The sequence below is a fragment of the Denticeps clupeoides genome, chromosome 6, assembly GCF_900700375.1.
Source record: "Denticeps clupeoides chromosome 6, fDenClu1.1, whole genome shotgun sequence".
In the NCBI taxonomy this organism is placed as follows: Eukaryota; Metazoa; Chordata; class Actinopteri; order Clupeiformes; family Denticipitidae; genus Denticeps; species Denticeps clupeoides.
The window spans coordinates 592,278-614,527 of NC_041712.1; the positions used below are offsets into that span (position 1 = coordinate 592,278).

Here is a 22,250-nt window from a genome sequence, read left to right on the forward strand (position 1 = left end):
TTATTAGATTTTGAATAAGTCTCTGTGTTACCCTAAACCACACTATCCCTGTCTGCAGGCGATGAGTAGTGCATCAATGAATAATTTATGTCAAATGGGTGTAGAAAATGAAGATCACTTCCACCTGGTCTTCCTTCTCCAGCTCTCACATCACTCTGACAGTCTGCTGATTCTGAAATTTAACATCGTTTTTTTAGTGTTTCAGTCTGATTAGTCATGGAATCATGGGGCGACTGTATTTTAGGTTACCTGAAATCTACTTGATTGCTGTTATACTTTCTTTACTTCAAGGTAAGATCATGTAAATGCCTGTTTTGGAAAATTTAAATACTGTTAAGATTAATATTTTTGAGTTGGGATGAACATTCATAACATTGTTGTTCATTATTCAAAGCATTAGCAAGAGTTTTAGAGTTAAAATCAGATCTCTAAACAATGAAGGCATTTCAACATGTTACTTTGCTCACAGGCTTGGAGGTCAAGGATAATGGTGAAGTGGTCTACAGGGAAACCAGCATAGAAGGTGTGGTTGAACATGCAGTAACCATCGAGTGTGGATCCACCCTCCCAAACATCTACATTTGGAGCTTCACTAAGCCAGGAACAGATACCATCCGGGCAGTTGTATTTAACTTTGGTGGAGGTCCCAAGCTCCAGAAACTAGCTGAAACGTTGGGCAATTTGAGCGTTGTTGGAAACAGTGCCTCTCTGGCCATCTCCAAGCTGCCTGTGGATGCAGAGGGGCTCTACACGTGTCAGGCTCTTTATGACAGCCCACAAGGAGTCCGACTTTATTATTACTATGTGCGCCTGTTTGTTCTAGGTCAGTGACTGGCTGTTTCGGTTATATATGTTTGTCTTGTAACAGGAGTAAATGGGTAATAATGTGCTTGTGCTCCCACAGTGCCAGTGTCAAAACCATACATTGTTCTAAGTGATGCTTCTCCAGTAGAGGGAACGTCAATGTGGATGCTCTGTGCCCTGGAAGAAGGCACCGGACCCATTAACTACACCTGGGAGCAGGAGGGTCAGGATGGTGCAATCCGCACTCTGGCTCAAAGCAACAGCAGCCTCTTTAATATTCCCTGGGTAGCCCGTAACCTCACAGGAAGGTACAGGTGCCTGGCCAAGAACCAGGTCAACCAGCAATGGAGTGATCAGACCTGGATAGATATCATTTGTAAGTGGTAATTAATAATTCAGTCTGCCATTATTGATTCACATTGCATAACTGCTACTAAAAATTGCTTTTCTTTGTAATAGATGGGCCAGATGTTCCTTATGTTGATGTTACCCCCTACTTACTCACAGAGGGTGGCTATGCAGTTATGGAAAGAGAAACGGTTACTTTGTCATGTCAAGCATCCTCCAATCCATCTAGTATGTACATCTGGTTTTACGACAACTCCCAGGTGAATTTAGGACCACGATTCACAATCAACAAGACCCTTCGTGTGAACTCTGGTCAATACACCTGTCAGGCTCAGAACTCATACCTCAACAGAAGCTCTGAGAAAACCATCCCCCTCACAGTTTTCTGTACGTTTTCACATATCTTAGATATACTATAATAGTTTTTTAAATTATTATTTATTTGTATTTATTTATATTCAGTCATATAAATAATTATTATTACTGTTGTTATTATTATTAGCAGTGGAAGTCTTGCCATAGTTAATGGTGCAGATTTTCTTACTGTCTATATGTGGTCAGGCTAAGTACCTCAGTTAAGATTTCTTATCTGGTTTCATCGATGTCTGTGGTTTCTACTGCACACAAAAGGATTAGATATTTACACTAGTTCTGCTGACCAGCTCTGGTTGACATGTCACATCATGTCATCATCTAATGTCTCCTTGTCACATTTTTTCTCAAGGTAAAGGAAGAAAGACTAAGACTGCTTTTGTTATTACAGACCCACCAAATGGATCTCCATCATGCACCATTCTGCCTACTAAGAACTACACTGACCTGTTCCTCTGGTGTTCCTGGGAGGGAGGATACCCTCCAGCCTCTTTATACTGGAGCTTCATCCCAGAAAAGGGTGTAAGACAACATTCCAATGCCACTTTAATCCTGCCAGGCTCAGAGACTTCAAACAACTCTCTATTTCTGTGTCATGGGTCCCATATGGCTCTAAATAGCTCATCAAACTGCACCACCAGGACATGTGAGTTCATTAAACTATTTTATTCTAATGTTTCATTGCTTGTGATTAAGATTTTTTAATTTATTTTTTCGAAATGTTGTATCTATTGTCTTTCACCAAAGAGCCACCAAGTGATATTTTCTCTGTTTTTTCTCTTAGGGCATCCCCAAGGGGATCCTCAATGTTATGCAACTGGCATTTATGACAATGAGTTCCTAAAGCTGTCCTGCTCCTGGGAAGGAGGCTTTCCCAGAGCATTGCTTTGGTGGACCTCCAGCAATGGAGACATACAGGGAACATCTGAAGAGAGCATCAGCATTCTGATTCTACGCTCTAACATCAGTTACAGTGGGAAGATCTTGATGTGTCTTGCTCAGCATCCATTAATTAAGGGAAGAAAGCATTGTGTGCTGAGGTTAGGTAAGTATATAAAACAGATATTTATTAATCTGGCCTATGGAATATCAAAATTCCTGTGTTAATTATGTTATATACACCATTCGACTGCAGAGCTGATAGTCTATCGAGATAACTCGCATGTTGCCTGGAGATGGACAGATGTGTGAAGGTCACTTAGGGTGACACGATCGAGGGTGGGATATCTGCCCACTTCATAATTAAAACAAGGTTATCTTATTATCATATTATTGTCATATCATATAGACTTAATAATATAATGGCTGCATTTCTCCCTGTGGTTTTTGACTCACATTCTGATTCTTTTCAAATCTTTTTTCGATTGTAAAGAAAATGCTTCCAATAGTCGCTGTATCTTTCTCTCCCAGCCATCTGCTCAACCAGCAGAAGTATCTGCTGGTTGAGCAGATTTATGATTGTTTTATGTTTTATGATTAGGCTCTAATTTGTGTCATTACAGTACTTTTTTGTGGGTAGGTCCATATAACTGCTTCATTGTGCACAACGTGCAGAAGTATTCTCCTGGTTGCTGGAGCATTTGGCACCAGCTTCCAAATGGCCATTCATTCGTTATGCCTTTATCAACATCTTTTTTGTCTTCCCCTGACTTCATAAATGTGCTGTCCATGACTTACAGTTTGCGTTGCCAGTGTGGGAAACATAAAACGCATTCATAGGTGGAAGTAGGGTGGTAGTAGCCTAGTGGGTAACGCACTCGTCTATGAACCAGAAGACCCAGGTTCAAACCCCACTTACTACCATCATGTCCCTGAGCAAGACACTTAACCCTGAGTGTCTCCAGGGGGGGACTGTCCCTGTAACTATTGATTGTAAGTCACTCTGGATAAGGGCGTCTGGTAAATGCTGTAAATGTAAATGAGCAACTACTGGATCTGTATCAATGTTTGGCCAAGACCAAAGTCCCGCCGTTCCCTATTTCTGATTGGCTTATTGGCTTGTGGGCCCAATGTTGGTGCGGTTGAGAGTGAAAGCTGCATTCCCCTCAAAACTAGTGTCCAATCAATGTGCAAACATAATTTTTATTCATTCATTTTTATTTGCAGCCACATCAGAACGCCAGAGATCATGCATGGCGCCTGAATGCTATCAGCCCTGCAACTGCTAACACTAAAATGGTATAATGGTGTGTCCGTCTGTTTTGCAGAAGCACCAGTTCTGCTGACCCAGCATAGTGTGGTTTCAGTTTATGAAGGAAGTGATGTTCAACTCAGCTGCTTTCTAAATGCCAGCTATCCTGCCACAGAGATCACCTGGTACAACAACCTCAAAATGCCTGTTGGGAACATGACAAGTAAATACATGGTGCAAAACTCAATAAACAGGTCTAATCTGACTATACGTGAAGCAGATGGCATGCAGGACAATGGAGAATACTGGTGTTCAGCTGCAAATGCCCTTGGGAGAGCAGACATGACCATCCTGCTGAAGGTTAAAGGTAATGACAAAAAAACGTGTTAGTTAATACAGGCAGATGACACCATGAATTGGTTGACTGTAAATGACCTGCTCCTGGAGAATAACCACTTCAACCAATGAATCGACCAAAAAACGATTCTACTCAAATTAAACTATTTGAGACACAACTGTACTGTAATGAATGTATAAAGAAGTGAGCGAGTATACATACAGCAAAGGTTTATGGATGAGCCATTGAGACAGAAGGATAGTGGTCTGGAATGAAAAGCGAGGAACAACCACATGAACCAAGACTGTATTTAGAGAGTTAAAGGAACAAACTGTAATATGTCAGCAAGACTGCATCTGCAACTTTGGTGAACTAGGAACTGGAACTGTACAGTCATGGCAGAGAGATATTCATCGACAAACTCCCCAAAACCGCAATATGAGGCATCTTGAATTTCTTGTAGTCAAAAAAAATTCCAGGTCGATGCGTTTGTTAATTTCCTCTCTGAACAACAGTGAGAGGATCATTTCTATTGAAATGAATGGTTTTAGGCATCCATGTAATTGTCCCCACTGTCTTTGTTAGGTTCTTGTAAAATATTCTGCTTGTGTCATGTCCCACAGTGCCACTGTCGAAGCCACACATCACTCTGAGCAGCAGTTCTCCAGTAGAGGGCACCTTGGTGACAATGCTTTGTACCCTTGATAAAGGGACTGGACCCATTAGCTACATTTTGGAACAGGAGAGTCGTGATGGAGTAACCACTGCTGGGTCAGCGAGCAACTACGCCTTGTTCAACATCAGCAGGATAACTCGTAACCACACAGGCTGGTACTGGTGCCTGGCAAAGAATGATGTCAGTCAACAGAGGAGCAATCGTGTTTGGCTAGATGTCATCTGTAATTCATACTTTTTCATTTTTACTCAGTTTTCACCCACATTCACACATTTGTGTTATTTAAATGTATTTATATATATTTTTTTTTCGCAGATGGGCCTGATTTGCCTCAAATTGTCACCCTTCTAAATGTTACAGAGCAAGGCTATTTAGTTCTGGAGAAAGAAACAGTTTCCCTCGTGTGTCAAGCTGCTTCTAATCCTCCAAGTCAGTATGTGTGGCTCTACAACAGTTCCAAGGTTTACGTGGGATCACAACTCGTCATCCCCAAAATTCAAAGGATGCAAACAGGACAATATGGTTGTCTGGCTCAAAATATGTACCTGAACAGCAGCACCAAAATGACCATCAACATTACTGTTTACTGTAAGTCATTCTGAAAACTTGAGAAGATAGTTATAGTGTTTTAGTTTGTCCTTCAAATTCTTGCCACTTTGATAACTTTGAACTTGTCTCCCATCCTTCATCCACTGGCCCTGGCTCCATGAGTGAGTCCAGATTTAATATGAAAACTCATGGGGGGATATTTAGACTGTTTTTGGTATATCCTCTCTCCTCAGAGCAGTTTCACATGGCAGGTCCTGAAACTCATAGAGGTCCACAAACACCACAAATACTACGGTGCAAGTTCATCAGGTGATGTTCTCTTGATGGTATTTGCCATTGAAGAGCAGTCCTGGGAATATTGATGCTTACAGTAACAGCTAATCTGATCAGTTACTTATTTCATCATTACAACTCCAGTACTGGTTCTGCAATTAAGCTGTTTCCAGCATACAGTGGTATTTGGAGCAAGTTGTCCCACTTAAAAAGATGAGAGAAGTCTGTAATTTTAATCATAGCTACACTTCAAATATGAGAGACAGAATGTAATGAGTACCTTACAATCAGTAGTGACAGCAACGGTCCCCCATGGAGACACTCATGGTTAAATATCTTGCTCAGGGACACAATGGTAGTAAGTGGGGTTTGTTGTAATGTTCCTTTACAGGGTGGTAGTAGCCTTTTTAACAGGCCATCCACAACAAGACGGGAATACCTTAATTTAATGTAAGGTTCTGAAGGCAGAAAAGACTTTGAGACATCTTTCTGTCCTCCAGATCCACCAGAGGGAAAACCATCATGTACCATCCTTCCAGCCAATAATTACACTGATCTGACTCTCTGGTGCTCATGGGATGGGGGATACCCTCAAGCCTCAGTGTACTGGAGACCTTACCTGCAAGGGAAGGATGGGCTGGGAGCCTCCAGAGCAATTCTCACCATACGAGGTCCAGACACTGCAAATAATTCGGTATTTACCTGCCATGGGCTACATATTGCTATGAATTCAACTACAAACTGCAGCACCAGAATATGTGAGTTTAACACTTTACTTACAAACACTAAACAAACCAAAAACTAAAGAAAATGCATGTGAACTGAAAAATAGCAGGATCAAATGTATGTGAATTAAAAACAAAGCAGATGTTGGACATGGATGTTGAAGATGTTGGACATGGCTGAGACCTACTTTGTTTGTTTTTAGGGCATCCTTCTGGTGAACCTCGGTGCAATGCAAATGCTACTCACAACAATGAGTACCTTACACTGTCCTGCTCCTGGGAGGGTGGCTTTCCTGCAGCACTGCTGTGGTGGGCTTCCAGCATGGGAGACATACAGGGGAAGTATGAGAACGCCAGCGTTGTGATTCTACGCGCGAATACCAGCTACAGTGGGAAGACTTTTGTGTGTCATGCCCAGCATCCATTACTTGCTGTGAGAAAAATGTGTATTTTAAAATTAGGTATGTAGTGAAATAATTGCTGACATCTTAAGGGGGTGTGTTTTTGTTACATTTTAGAAGTAATTTAAGTATGAATTTAAATGGATATAGCCTCTTACAGAGAATATGAACAATTTTATTTGTTTCTCATTTGAGTTTGTTCTGTACTGTTGTCAAAGGTAAGCTTAAATCAAAAGCATAGGCACATCTATTCCTTCTAGTTATGAAAGTTGTAGACTGTAAGGCCCCAAGAGAGTGGGCTCTGCAGAAAAACGAAATATTTTAGGCTCTGTGGCACTGTACTTCAGTCTGTTCAGCCAACAAAAAAGACAGATAGACGGCACTAAAACAGGTGAAGCAGGTGAGGATAAATGATGCCTGCATGTTTTGAAGTGTCCCATGTTTGGCTTTCATGGAACCCAGTTTGTCAGTGTTGCACGTGCACTTTGTCAGTCTGTAGACATGCCTACATATTTTCTGTAGCACCTGATTCTGGAGAAACGTAGTTTAGTTTCACGGTCTAACCTGTATGCGGTTGAAATGACAATAAAGCTCAACTTGAACTTGAACTTAAACATTTGCTTTGCTTTCTTTTCCAGAAGCACCAGTTCTTGTGACACAGCGCAGCGCAATTTCCATTAATGAAGGAAATGACCTTCAGCTCATCTGCCAGCTGAATGCCAACTATCCAGCCACAGAGGTCACTTGGTACAATAATCTCAAACAATACACTTCTAACAACACTAAGAAATATATTGTGCAAAGCACAGAAGATGGGTCCAGCCTTACTATTCGCATGATGGACAGTTTGAGGGACAGTGGCTGGTACTGGTGCTCCGCTAGCAATTCAGTTGGAAGAGCAGAGGTTCCTATCTTAGTGACAGTTAAGGGTAAGGGGCTTTACTTTGTTGATACAATACTTCAATATTCAGAGATAACACAAAAAAGCAGAGCAGACCATCTTTATTATTACTAAATTTATATAAAATTTACTTTACCAGTAACTGGTCAACTCTGTTTCAATTCCCTCAGTGCCTGTTTCAAAGCCATACGTCCATCTAAACACCTCATCTCCTGAAGAGGGTAAATCAGTGTTGATGGTTTGTAAGTTGGACAAAGGCACCGGCCCCATTAACTACATCTGGGAGCAGCAGACCCCAAGTGGTTTGGTCAGCACAGTAGCACAAGGGAACAGCAGCGTGTTCAACATGACCTTGGCTAGCCGAAAACACACCGGCTGGTACAGGTGCCTTGTAGACAATGACGTTAACCAGGAACAAAGTGATCGAATTTGGCTAAACATAAATTGTGAGTATTATTCATCTTTTTTTATTACATTATGGATATTTAAACATAGAGATCTCTCAAATATGCATTTGCAATTTAGATTTTTAAATATTTGTAAAATGTACTCGGGATTTCTTATCCATTCTGCTTAATTAATAAATCAGGAGAAGCTGAGAAAATATTGAATATAAAAATATTGAAATAAAACCATGTCTGTCACGGAAAGTAATAGACTCCACACGGCTTTCACTGCCATATGCATTGCTAAGAAAACTGTCCTCATGAACTGGAAATTAAAAATACTCTGATTAGCAACCAGTATAGAGATCATTTGCTGGACTATATTAGTCTTGATGTAGCCTCTTGATGGGCAGTAGTGGCCTAGCGGTTAAGAAAGCGGCCCCGTAATCAGAAGGTTGCTGGTTTGAATCCCGACCCGCCAAGGTGCCACTGAGCAAAGCACCGTCCCCACACACTGCTCCCCGGGCGCCTGTCATGGATGCCCACTGCTTACCAAGGGTGATGGTTAAAACCAGAGGACACATTTTACTGTGTGCACCGTGTGCTGTGCTGCCGTGTATCACAATCACTTCGCTTTCTTTTTTCACTTTCATAACGTTTAATATTCATTATTTGCTCTGCTTTATACAGATGTTGCTTGTTTCTGTGTTTTTTCTGCTGTTTCTTTATGTCTGTTTAAGCAGGTACAGAAGCAGATGGTCGGTGTTTGTCCCTGTTCTTCCCCAAACCCCCTACCCCATTTTTTCTCCTAGACCCTCTCCCTTCTCTACATGTTGACTTTCTGTCCAACTTCTCTTTTTCTATTTACTTTTTCCTCTGTCCCCCAGTCATTTATTATTTTAATATTTCCCAAGACCCTTGACATACAGTACAGGCCAAAAGTTCATTAATTCACTCATTCATTCATTCATTCATTTTAGTTTTATTTATCTTCATGACCATTTATGTTGGTAGATTCTCACTGAAGGCATCAAAACTATGAATGAACACATGTGGAGTTATGGACTTAACAAAAAGTGGAGACCTGACCTCCACAGTCACCGGACCTGAACCCAGTCCAGATGGTTTGGGGTGAGCTGGACCAACAAGTGCTAAACACCTCTGGGAACTCCTTCAAGACTGCTGGAGAAGCATTTCAGGTGACGACCTCTTGAAGCTCATCGAGAGAATGCCAAGAGTGTGCAAAGCAGTAATCAGAGCAAAGAAACTAGAATATAAAACATGTTTTCACTTATTTCACCTTTTTTTGTTAAGTACAGAATTCCACATGTGTTCATTCATAGTTTTGGTGCCTTCAGTGAGAATCTACTAACGTAAATGGTCATGAAAATAAAAACACATTGAATGAGAAAATGTGTCCAAACTTTTGGCCCGTACTGTAGATGAAGATCACATTTTAAGACAAATTAATACAGAAAACCACAACATTCTAAATTATTCACATACCTTTTCTATATACTATATGTATATAGTACACTAAAGAATAAATTTCTGGTTTGGTTGGATTATGATTATTTTGTTTCTCAACAGTTGGACCTGACCTGCCGAACATCAGTGTCTCCCCTAATTCACTTACACCTCAAGACTATTCCATCCTGGAGAAGGAAACAGTTTCCTTCCAATGTCAGGCTCCCTCCAGTCCTCCAAGTCAATACATCTGGTTCTACAACAATTCTCAAGTGTACACTGGACAACAGCTCACAATATCCAGCGTCCTGCGTGACCATACAGGTCACTACACCTGCCTGGCCCAAAACTTGTACTTAAAGACCAATTCCAAGAATGACATCACCCTCACGATATACTGTGAGTCTCTGCTGTTCCAATTAACATTTTGGGGTTTGATAAGCTTTCTGGTTTAAAAAAATGTCCTTCGCAATTAATTCATAGCAAAATTTGTGATTCATTATTGAACTTTGTTTCCCACCTTGGAGTTCATTTGGTCCGGTGTAAACACAGTAAAAAAGAGGGGTTCTCGTTCGAATAGCGAACTCTAGTGAAGGAACAAGCGCTAAAAACATGATTTGAGACCAGTAAATGAGGGGGACATTTCAATGTAGTTATTTCATTTGTACATTTATTATTTCACGGACAAATTTCTTAAATGTCAGTTCCTGATTGGTTTATCTGAAAAGAGACAAGTTAAAAGATAGTGGATAGGAAGCGCATTCATGAAGCCATTGGTCTACTAAATAATATCTTAAACCGGAGAAAACAATATTGTGTTGAAATATTGTTTTTGAACCCGCATTTGATATGGTGCAAGGAGGAGGATGAGCTGTACGCATTTTGTGAGCAGCACAAACATTTGTTCCCACAGATCCACCAGACGGTTCACCATCTTGCAGCATTCTGCCTGCAAACAACTATACTGACTTGATGCTGTGGTGCTCCTGGGAAGGAGGGAAGCCTCAAGCATCATTGTACTGGAGCCAGTTCCTGCCAGGCAAAGATGGATGGGAAGTGTCCAATGCTACTCTAATTCAGCGAGGTCCAGACACGGCCAACAACTCTGTTTTTTTCTGCCGTGGGTCTCATATTGCTCTCAATTCGTACAAAGGCTGTAACACCACAACATGTGAGTAATGATAGACACAGTAAAAAGCAAATACTAATATTCAGTGTTTTCGGAAAGTATTCAGGGCGCAGCACTTTTTCCACAATTTGTTATGTTACAGCCTTATTCCAGAATGGATTAAATTCATTTTTCTTCAGAACCCCTTCATTACACAATGAAAAAGTTTACTTGAGGTATATGCTGAAGCACCTTTGGCAGCAATTAAAGCATCAACTCTTTTTGAATATGATGCCACAAGCTTGGAACACTGATCCTTGGCCAGTATGGCCCATTCTTTGCAGCACCTCTGACGAACCATCAGGTTGGATGGGAGTAGCCATTTTAGGTCGGTGTAGCCATTTTAAGATCTCTCCAGAGATGTTCAATCTCAAGTCTGGGCTCTGGCTGGACCACTCAAGGACATTCACAGAGTTGTCCTGAAGTCACTCCTTTGATATCTTGGCTGTGTGTTTAGGGTTGTTGTCCTGCTGAAAGATGAACCGTCGCCCCAGTTACATTTACATTTACAGCATTTATCAGACGCCCTTATCCAGAGCAACTTACAATCAGTAGTTACAGGGACAGTCCCCCCTCTGGGGATACTCAGAGTTAAATGTCTTGCTCAGGAACACAATGGTAGTAAGTGGGATTTGAACCTGGGTCTTCTGGTTCATAGGCGAGTGTGTTACCCGCTAGGCTACTACCACCATGGCCAGTCCGAGTGCCCAGTCCGAGTTCAGGGTAGCCACTGTCACCTGAATTTTATAAAACCGATTCAATATATAAACAATAAATAGTTAGAAATTACATAATGTTTTTATTATCTTACCAAGAAGCCAGCCATCACATATGAACCAGTACATCGTGAAACCACATTTATCAGGATCATGTGAGCGTCATTTAGAGAATAAATTCATTTTCATATGAAACCCTTATTGCACTGTGACTGCAGTCAATTGCGTTGATTGCTTAAAATTGTCTTTTGATATTGACCTGTGTTCCCACTGTGTAGGGGAACTTAATGTATCCTCTTGTCATTTAAATTATCCCACCCAGGACCACCGGTTGAATTAAGATTACAATTAAACACACTTGATTATTCTTGTATTTCCTAAACAAGCTTTAGAACAAATGAACAATGTTGTTAATTATAATGTCTACCTGTTGGCTAATTCCTACAAATAACAGCCAGTTGCCAAGAACCCCAAGGTCATCAGTAGTGATGTGAAGTGATTGTCATTGTGATAGTAAACCTTCTGATTACGGGGCCGCTTCCTTAACCGCTAGGCCACCACTGCCCCAATTACAGTACCTGTAAATGTACTGGGATGCCGCGGTTTGGTCAAGTTAGTCTCTCTAGAAATAGACCCAGTTCAGCACATAGCTCCAAAAGCACACATCTACTTTAGGTAAAGTAATTCGGCTCACAAGCCAAAAAAAAAAAAAACAGCCATTGGCTGTTCTGCCATAATCTTCTAACAATGCACACAAATCTATTATGTTACATTACACACGAGTGTATAATCACGGCCACAACTTATCCATTTACATTTCAACAGCTACAGCACATTGGTTAAAAGTGTAGATTAAGTTAAGTTTCATTTGAATCATATGGTGTTAGAATTTTACTTATATATTCACTCTTATAAATCTACTAATGCCACTTTTGCTCACCCTCTTCACTGTGGTCGCATTTTCCCTTCCAAAATGTTTGCATGTGTGGGTCAATGTTTGCTTAAAAATACACACATTCTGGCATCAAGTTTGTTTCTATGGATCACAATGTATGCAAAGGAAGAGGCGGACGCATCTTTTAGGTCCCGTTTTGTGCGCACGCAACAGTTAAAACTGAGACCCCTGTTGGTTTTAAATTTCTTCCACTTAGGCATGATGGAGGCCACTGTGCTCATTGGACTTTTAAAGCAGCAGAATTTTTTCTCTAACATTCCCCAGATTTGATTGTGATTGTGAACATGATTTCTTAAATTTTTATTTTTAATACATTTGCCAAAACCTCAAGTAAACTTTTTTTCGATTGTTATTATAGTGTTTAGAATTCTGAGGAAAACGATTCATTGAATCAATTTTGGAATAAGGCTGTAACATAACAAAATGTGCAAAATGCAATGTGAGCACGGTACACTGTAAATTGTTCGGACAACCAGACCTTTAATGGAAGAAGCTGAAGGAAAATTAGGTTATATATTGATACATAATTGCACCTCAAAAGATTTGTCAGAAAACTTTGTTTCACACCATAATCAATATTTTTCATGGGATTCTATAATCAAAAATACTCTCATAAACATGAGCAATTTATGGGACTTACATCTTTAAGTGATTGAGTAGCCAAGGATGTCTCCTGATCTCAACAAAATTTAATTCTGAAGAGACAAGACACTCTCCATCCAGCACCCAGGCTCGAAAAGAGGTCATTCTTGAAGAATGAGGTTGCAAGAATGGAGTTTTGCCTAAATGTCTTAAAAGGCATGGAGGTCACACAAAATACTAGATGTGGGGTGTATTAAATCTGATATTTATATTACATTAACCTTAATTTCATGTTCATGAATTAACAAAGGTTCTTGTCAGTTTTGCTCATTCATTATTGATTCAAATCTTACTTAATGAATCTTATTTTTCAAAACAGGGAGTACTCATTTATGATGTCCTTTGTAAATATACACACTGGTCACATTATGAGAAAAATGATACTGTGTCTGAGCATGAGCATGTAGAAGGATTTATCACCAGCACAGTCACACTTTCCCAACTTATAGGGTATCCCCCAGGTGAACCGCAGTGTTTTGCCTATGCTACTCGCAAAAATGAGTTTCTGATGCTGTCCTGCTTATGGGAGGGAGGATTTCCCCGAGCACTGCTGTGGTGGACCTCCAATGCAGGAGACATACAAGGAAAGTCTGAGGAGAATGCTAACATCCTGATTCTACGCTCCAGTACTGCATACAGTGGAAAGGCCTTCATGTGCAAGGCCCAACATCCATTACTTCCTGAGAGCAAGCAGTGCACACTACAGTTAGGTGGGTACACACAGTAAAATATGACAATATACAATGATGTTTGAAAATGTATGAAATCTCTTGACCAGAGTCTGAACTAGATAAGGAGAATCCAGTTTAACAATTAAAACAGCAGTACTATACTTCCAAGATGGCGCCGGTGAAGTCTGCTCTGCTCTGACCTTGTTTACTTTAAAGCTTATTTCTAACAACCCTTCACTGGCAAATCCACCACAATTGAGTGCATTAAATACAGTAGAGACACCCTTGTTTCCATTAGTATATGATGCACTCACAATTAGAAGATTCTAACTGCTCCAGATCCCAGCTGGCCGAATGAGATCACGAGGAAGGACAAAGGAGGACGCAAAGCGGAGGCCCCGGGGGAAACGAGCCGGTGTCAGGAAAAGGCTGAGGGCCCGTGCACACCACACACCTACCTAGCATCCTGCTTGCCAACGTCAATGACTTCAGAGCCAGGGTAAAGTTCCAGAGAGACATCCGGGACTGCAACCTCCTCTGCTTCACCGAGACATGGCTGAACCCAGCAGTGCCGGGCATGGACAGGACACCGCATGGACAGGACACGGGACTCTGCATGTGCTTTATGGTAAACAACAGCTGGTGCAACAGCGTTGTTCCCCTCACTCACTCCTGCACACCCAACCTGCAACTACAGACCATTAAATATTCTCCTTTTTACCTTCCTCGGAAGTTCACATCGGTCATCATCAGCGCCGAAAGTGGACACGGACACTGCCATATGCGAACTGAAGGAGGCACTCACTCAACACCAGATACAGCACCGGGACGCTGCACTTATGGTGGTAGGGGATTTTAATAATGCCAGCCTCAAATGCGCAACGGCAAACTTTCACCAGCACGTCACTTGCCCCACCAGGGGCGATAGGACATTGGACCACTGCTACACCGCAATCAAGGACAGTTACAAGGCACAATCTTGTCCACCATTTGGTATGTCCGACCACGCTGCCATCTTCCTCATGCCTAAATACAATCAAAGGCTAAAACAGGAAGTTCCGGTTCAGAGGGAGGTGGCACGCTGGACGGACCAATCGGCGGCCACTCTTCAGGATGCATTGGATGACGCAGACTGGACCATCAGAAGCCGTGGGTGAATAAAACCATCCACGACACTCTGAGATCTCGCACCACAACTGGCTTGCATCCGGGCACATGGGACCATACAAGGCTGCGTCATACAAAGTCAGGAAAGAGGTGAAGGAGGCAAAGCAGCGCTACGGGAAGAAACTAGAGTCACAACTCGAACAGAGGGACTCTAGGAGCCTGTGGCAGGGACTAAGGACAATAATGAATTATATAGCACCAAGATCCGGTATAACGAACGCGGACATGTATTTGGCAGACGAGCTAAATATGTTCTATGCTCGCTTCTAGGCTGCAGGTAAAGACACTACCGATGCTAAGACTAACGGCGACAATGGATGTTCATCATCACCAAGCATGACGTGAGGAGAGCCTTCAGGAGAGTGAAACCCAGGAAAGCATCAGGACCAGGCGGCATCTCGGGGAGAATCCTCAGAGCCTGCGCAGACCAGCTAGCACCTGTGTTCACAGAGATAATCAACCTCTCTCTATCTCAGTCGGTGAGATCCCCACATGCTTCAAGGAGTCCATCATTGTTCCGGTCCCAAAGAAACCCCATCCTGCCTCCCTGAACGACTACCGCCCTGTAGCCCTCACCTCATTAGCAATGAAGATCTTTGAACGGCTGGTCAGAGACTTCATCATTCCTTCACTACCTGGGACTCAGCTCATCTCTGTGTCAGTGGAGACCACAGGCAGTAAAGATGGGCGGATGTTACGTCCTGGTCTAGGGATGTAAATGCCACAAACATTTTTGCGAAGTCATTTTAATAAATTGAAACAGTGCAATTCAAGCCTTGAAACAAGACTACAGTCAGCCACGAAAAGCACAGGGTAGACTACTGGTAATAGGGCATCTGTCTGGTGTATTTTTTCCCCTTCTCCCTTTTTCCTCGTTGCAGCAGACCCACACCATCTTTAACGGCCTCACTCCAACGGGAGCAGGAACTTTGGCCTCCACAGGTAGAACTTGACCCTGACCTACTTCTTTTCCTAAGTAGATCACAGTCACTTTCCAAATTCACATTTGGTTGAGGGTTAGTGATGCTTGTTGAAGGCACTTAAAAATGTATACTTGCAATATTTGTAATACTCTGGTCTGTAGCAGTCGCCAAAGCATTTCACTGCATATCATACCGTGTATGACTATGTATGTGACAAATAAAGTTAGATTTTTTTTTTATATTTGAATTATGAAGGCGTTCCCTTCATCAGTCAGTGCTTTCACCACGGCCTTAGTTTTTAATGAGTGTAAGGGTACTACTTCGGGAAAATGGGTGGCACTACACATCAGAGTGAGCAAGTATTTATTTCCTGATTCAGTACGAGGGAGTGGACCAACACAATCTAAAATTATTTTCCCAAAAGGTTCCGTTAATACTGGTACGGGGTACAGGGGTGCAGGTGGTATCGTCTGGTTCGGCTTCCCAGCCAACTGACAGACATGGCATGAACGACAGTGGTTTGCTACATCTGCTTTTAAACCAGGCCAAAAGAAGTACTGCAGAATACCATTGTAGGTCTTCGTCCCAGGTGACCCGCAAAGACATTATCGTGCCCCAATGTTAAAACCTGCGACATGAATTTAAGTTGAACCACTTCTTGGAAAACAGAATTCCAAATCAAATCCTCAGCGACCGGAGCTCCATCTTCCCAGAAATACGCCACCGACTTCCTTGTTAGATCCTACTTAAGAACAAGCACAGAACGACATGTATCCAGAGACGAATCTTTCTGTTGTGCCTGGGAAAGCTGTGCTTTACTGACTGACAGAACAGCACACCTTCAGCACCATGTGTCGTAGGCAGTGACTCTGCTGCTGGGCTTTGAGGCCCCTGCTGCAGTACCTGTATAAATACGACTGTGCAGCCATTACTAACTCCACCACCATCATTAAGTTTGCTGACAACACTGTCGTGGTGGGCCTGATCTCCGACAACGATGAGACGGCCTACCTGGAGGAGGTTGGAAATCTGGAGAATTGGTGACAGAGGAACAATCTCCACCTGAACGTCAGAAAGACAAAGGAGTTTATAGTGGACTATAGTACTAAGCAGGAGAGGAACTACCAGACCCCTGTTATCAACAGGAGCCCAGTGGAGAGAGTGGACAGCTTCCGTTACCTGGGTGTTCACATAAAGCAGGACCTGTCATGGTCCTGTCACATCAACACAGTGGTGAAAAAGGCCTCAGAGGCCTGAGAGACTTCAGACCACCCTCCAAGGTGCTCAGGTAATTCCACTCCTGCACCATGGTCCACTCCTGGTTACAGAACAGCACCATGCAGGACAGGCGAGCCTTATCTGTACCACGCTGCCGGACCTTCAATCAATCTACAGCCATGGCCAGGAAAACCAGGCTGGACCAGGACCAGGAAGATAGTGCTTTGTAGTCCGTTATTCTCCTTAGTCCCTGCCACAGGCTCCTAGAGTCACTCTGTTCGAGTTGTGACTCCAGTTTCTTCCCAAAGCGCTAATTTGCCTCCTTCAGTTCGCATACGGCAGTGTCCATGTCCGCTTTCGGTGGGATGTAAGCGGCGCTGATGATGGCCGATGTGAACCCCCGAGGAAGTCTCTCTGGAACTTTACCCAGGCCCTGAGGTCATCGAGCTTGTTCTCCAATGACTGGACGTTGGCGAGCAGGATGCTAGGTAGGTGTGCGGTGCGCATGGGCCCTCAGCCTTTTCCTGACGCCGGCTCGTTTTCCCCGGGGCCTCTGCTTCGCGTCCTCCTTTGTCCTTCCTCATGATCTCATTCGGCCAGCTGGGATCTGGAGCAGTTAAAATCTTTGAAATGTAAGTGTCTCTACTGTACTTAATGCATTCAATGGTGGTGGATTTGCCAGTGAAGGGTTGTTAGAAATAAGTTTAAAAGACGACCTCACCGGCGCCATCTTGGAACCATCCTAGAACAGAACACTAATACACTCCAGCACTTTCACTTTCAATCACTTCTGGACTCAATCCCCCAGGACACTTGCACAAATTTTTTACTCTTGCACAAATGTTTTACTTTTTACTTTATTCACTTTACTCATTTGCACACCTTCATCCTACCTGTTACACATATTTTATGTTAAAACATAAATGTGTATTTGGTTATGTTTGCAATATTTGCATATTGGTTCATTGTATACTTGCAATATTTGCAATACTGTGGTCTATAACAGTCACCAAAGCATTTCACTGCACATCATAGAGTGTATGACTTTCTATGTGACAAATAAAATTTGAATTTGAATTTATCACCTCACAATTTATTATGGGCTCGATTTGCATGACCTGCCTATGTTGGAATAGGAGGGTTAGGGCTGAAATACCAGTCAGTATATGGTGTTGCCACCATATGCCTCACATAGTTGCCTCTGTCGCATAGAGTTGATCAGGTTGTTGATTGTGGCCTGTGAAATTTTGGTTCCATTCGTAGACATTCCTGCAGTCGGCATGACAATTGCATGCTCCCTCAAAAGTTGTGACATCTCTTGGATTGTGCTGTGGGAATATACTACACATTTCAGGGTGGCTTTTCATTGTGGCCATTTTAATGCACACCTGTGCAATATTCATGCTGTCTAATGCCTTGATATGCCATAAAGGAGCAAAGGACAAGTGCTCACTAACACAGATTTAGAAAGATTTTTTGGAAAATGTATATAATATTTGAGAGTAAGGGGTCTTTTGTAAATGTTTCAGATCTTTAAGCTCATGAAAAATGGCAGCAGAAACAAAAGTGTTGCATTTATATATTATTTTGTGTAATTATTATAATGCAGTCAACAATGTCAATGCAATCTCTGATGTCCACCCTTCACAGCACAGTTGGAATTCGGCTGAGTGGATAGCTGCATCCAAGAAAGGCCTGGTCTTACCTATACCTTTGCTTTTATTCTGTTCATCTATATTATATTCATGTAGAAATGTAGGAGGGGTTGGAAACATTCAAGCACCACTGCAAAAACATCAGAAGTATATTCTTATATCAGAAATATAAGAATTCCTCCTGCTGTGCTATGCCTTTGGTTTTGCAGAAGCCCCAGTTCTGGTGACCCAGCGCAGTGTGGTCTCAGTATATGAGGGAAGCGACATCCAACTCACCTGCATCCTGAGGGCCAACTATCCAACCACAGATATTACCTGGTACAACAACCTCAAACAGCATGTTGTGGACATGCCCAAGAAGTACCTTCTCCAGCGTGCAGCAGCCTGGTCCAATCTGACAGTGCGAGAAGCAGACGGCCTGCAGGACAGCGGCCAGTACTGGTGTTCAGCCACCAATGCTGTGGGGGGAGCAGAGATCCCCATCCTGCTTGTGGTGAAGAGTACGAATTGATATATGACAAATACAAATATAACCAACAGCTACCAGTGATTAATATCTAATAGGAACTCATTATTTTATGTATTGTAATGTAGTTCTGCGTAATCAGCTGACCTGTTTCTATCTCAGGATATCCAATGCCTCCCAATGTGACCATCAGTAAGATCATGTACAGCAGCCATCAGCGGTCAGACATTGATTTAGAGTGGGTTACGAAGACAGAAGGGGACCTGACTGGTTTCATCATCGAACACAGCTGGCTGCCACAGTCCATGAGAAGGGAAAACAGCACCATCGCATGGCAGACAGCAGCAACCCTACAGCCAGACATCCGCAGTTTCAAGATAGGAGGCCTTGATCCAGCTGGCCTCTACACATTTCGTATCAAAGCAGTCAATCACCGCACTATAGGGCATCCCTCTCAACCCAAGACCCCCGGTGAGCTTTCAAAGAGGTCGCATTGCACTGAACTTGCAGCAATTTATTTTATATTTTTATGTACACTACTGGTCAAAAGTTTCAGAACCTCATCATTTTTCAGCTTCTTTGTGCACTGGACCAATAATCACAGTTTCCCCAATTTAACTACAATTTAAATCCAATATTCTTAATTTTTGTTCATCATCAAACAGTTAGATGTGCACATGGTGAAAGACAACACTTGGACCCACAAATTTATTGATTTTAGAAAAAGTAGAAAACCACAAGAAATCACAATTTGAAGCATTTACGTTAGATATCTAGGTAATTGCATATTTATCAAGGGATGATAGGTGTGTCCCCTAACCTCTCCAAGCTATCCAAACCTTTAAAAATCACTCTACATTGGGCAGTGGTGGCCTAGCAAGTAAGGAAGTGGACTCAAATCCCTAACCACCAAGGTACCACTGAGTTTCTGTATTTTACAGTGATCTGTAAAAAAAACACGCAAGCAGTGTATTTAAGAAATACTCAATCTGATGTTGCCTGGCATGAAAGAGGCATGGCAAAATAGACGTTACAAGAATGAACAGTTTCTAATTTAATAACACCAGTAGATTACTAAATCCAGATTAGTAAAGTTGTATTACTAAAAGTCTTGTTCATCGGTTAGATATATGGTGATATATCATGTATGCCTTTTTAAAGCAGTGTGATCTTTACAGCTGACCCAGCCTTCAGTGCTTATGCTGCTGTAATTGGTGCTGCTGCTGGAGGCGTGGTGGTGGCAGCAGGGGGCACTGCTCTTATTTTCATGTATATAATGAGGAGCCACAGCAACATTCAAAGTAAGCATTTAATTAATTTGCTTTTTTTCCTATATAAAGACAAAAAACACTGATCTAAACGTGATTTATTTTGATTACAGTTCTTTGTAACATGTTATTTCGCAGGTAAGTACACGTAAAAAAGCATTTATTCAATCAATCTAATGTGAGCTCAGATGACTACAATGCATAATAAACTTTTCCACTTTCAGGCGCCGCAGTGAGTCACAAGCAAACATACACTTCTCAGAGGAGGACAGAGAGAGAGTCGAATAATGTCTTCATACTGGCCAGTCAACACAAAGCTGCAAACTGAAAATGTTCATTATTTTAGTTTATGGTCATAATGATTATATAACAACATCACAACCTTTTTGATGTCAAGTCTATATCAGACAGTACCATGTAATTAAATATTTTTATTATTTTATGTAATTTTGCATTTTATTTAGTCATTTAGTGTGTCGTTGTATTAACCACAGTTCTTGATCTTGGTAATTGAAAATCTCTTCCTGCCTCCCATTCAAATAAAAGGATCTTAGTTTGCTTTTTTTCAGCTTACAAGAGCTTGTTCTAACTTTTGTAGTGATGGACTATGTATTTGTTTCGCAATGAGCAGGGCTGTGGTAGTGGATCTAAACGACAAGATAAAAAAAAACACACACACATTAATGAAAGGATGAAGAGTTGTCTGGAGAAGAAGGAGCAGACAGATAATCAAAAATGGTGAGAAAAAACAGGACCAGGCACTTGCATTATAGTTTGTGTTTGGCAGCCTGTTTGTCACATGATTCCATCCATGTGACTTGGAGCAACACAGAAATGAGGTGACTCCTATAAATTGGCAAGATGGCCACTGCCAGCCGCTCAGTCATTGATATGTCTGTCGCAGGAGGTTCGCCAACTGCGGCAGCGTTTACATGAGGTGGCTGCCGGGTGCCGTGAGCATGATGCAGCTGGCGCGGCGCAGGGTCTTCAAAGTGAGGCCGTTCCTGACCTTCTCCTATCCTCTCTTCTGAACTGAACTAAATTGTACAACATCCGTGTGGTTCACGTTTGCATAGTAAGTCGGAGGGAACTTACCTACCTCCTTGCCTCACACCGTGGACCGTGTGATACTGTTTTCATTTTAGTCAAGCTGCCGTTTCAGTCTTTACTAGTCTTAGTCACGTTCAGACTAAAAGTCTGAGCATTTCAGTCATATTTTAGTCAATTATCCTAGAATATCAAATTGGTCTAGTTTTACTCAACAAAACTGATGACATTTTAGTCTCGTTTTAATCAACGAGAACTCATGACATTTTAGTCTAATTTTAGGAAATTAAAAAGACATTTTACGATCTTGTAAAACTGAGGAGAATAGAGTAAAAAAACTCTCTCTACACACAAAAGCGCTGTATTCAAACCAGTTCAACTTCATGTTAGTTTTGCTGTTACATTTGAATATTGTATTCAAAAAGGTACCAATGTTACAGAGAAAACCAAAATGAAAGACAGGAGTAAAAGATAGAAAAAGACAGAAAAGTCTGAACCAAGCTTCAAAGACATCACCTGATACAGGAGAAAAATGGGAGGAGAGAAAAGACTCGAGAACCGGAAGGTCTGGTTCCGATGGAAAAGAAGCTGAGAAAAAGAGTTCCACACGTGAACAATCCTTTATACACCTGACCTACAGGAAGCTGTCACAGACCAATCAGAACCTGTTGTTTCTGACGTCACGCCCCCGGTGCCTCCCGTCTGGGCAAGACAAAGAGAGCAGGCGGTCCCGACGGCCGGCACCTCGCACCTCTGGCTCGGGTGCCAGACGGCTGCCAAATTCTGCAATGCCATTCGACATAGACATGTAAAACGGAGGTGTTGAACCTCCATGCACAACAAAAGCACAGAAACGCCATGGTCTTGCGATGTCCCATCTTACAGACGGCCGCTATGCAAAACAAAAGTGCAGAAACGCCATGGCCCTGCGACGTCCCATCTTACAATCTAACAAACCCCTCAGCCATTCGCTAAAATCATTAA

At 42.1% G+C, this 22,250-nt stretch overlaps 1 protein-coding gene across 1 annotated transcript; it reads left to right on the plus strand.

Moving 5' to 3' along the window:
- Positions 1-475: 475 nt before the first annotated feature.
- Positions 476-20,792, plus strand: LOC114792517 (hemicentin-1-like). Its single transcript, XM_028983746.1, has 20 exons — positions 476-823; positions 905-1,180; positions 1,264-1,539; positions 1,916-2,170; positions 2,309-2,569; positions 3,732-4,022; positions 4,616-4,891; positions 4,984-5,256; positions 5,991-6,248; positions 6,419-6,676; positions 7,255-7,545; positions 7,688-7,963; positions 9,494-9,769; positions 10,284-10,541; positions 13,301-13,561; positions 18,695-18,985; positions 19,114-19,422; positions 20,130-20,252; positions 20,333-20,357; positions 20,444-20,792. Exons 2-20 carry the CDS (start codon positions 964-966, stop codon positions 20,505-20,507), a joined length of 4,539 nt encoding a protein of 1,512 aa, XP_028839579.1. The 5' UTR covers positions 476-823; positions 905-963; the 3' UTR covers positions 20,508-20,792.
- The last annotated feature ends 1,458 nt before the right edge of the window (positions 20,793-22,250 follow it).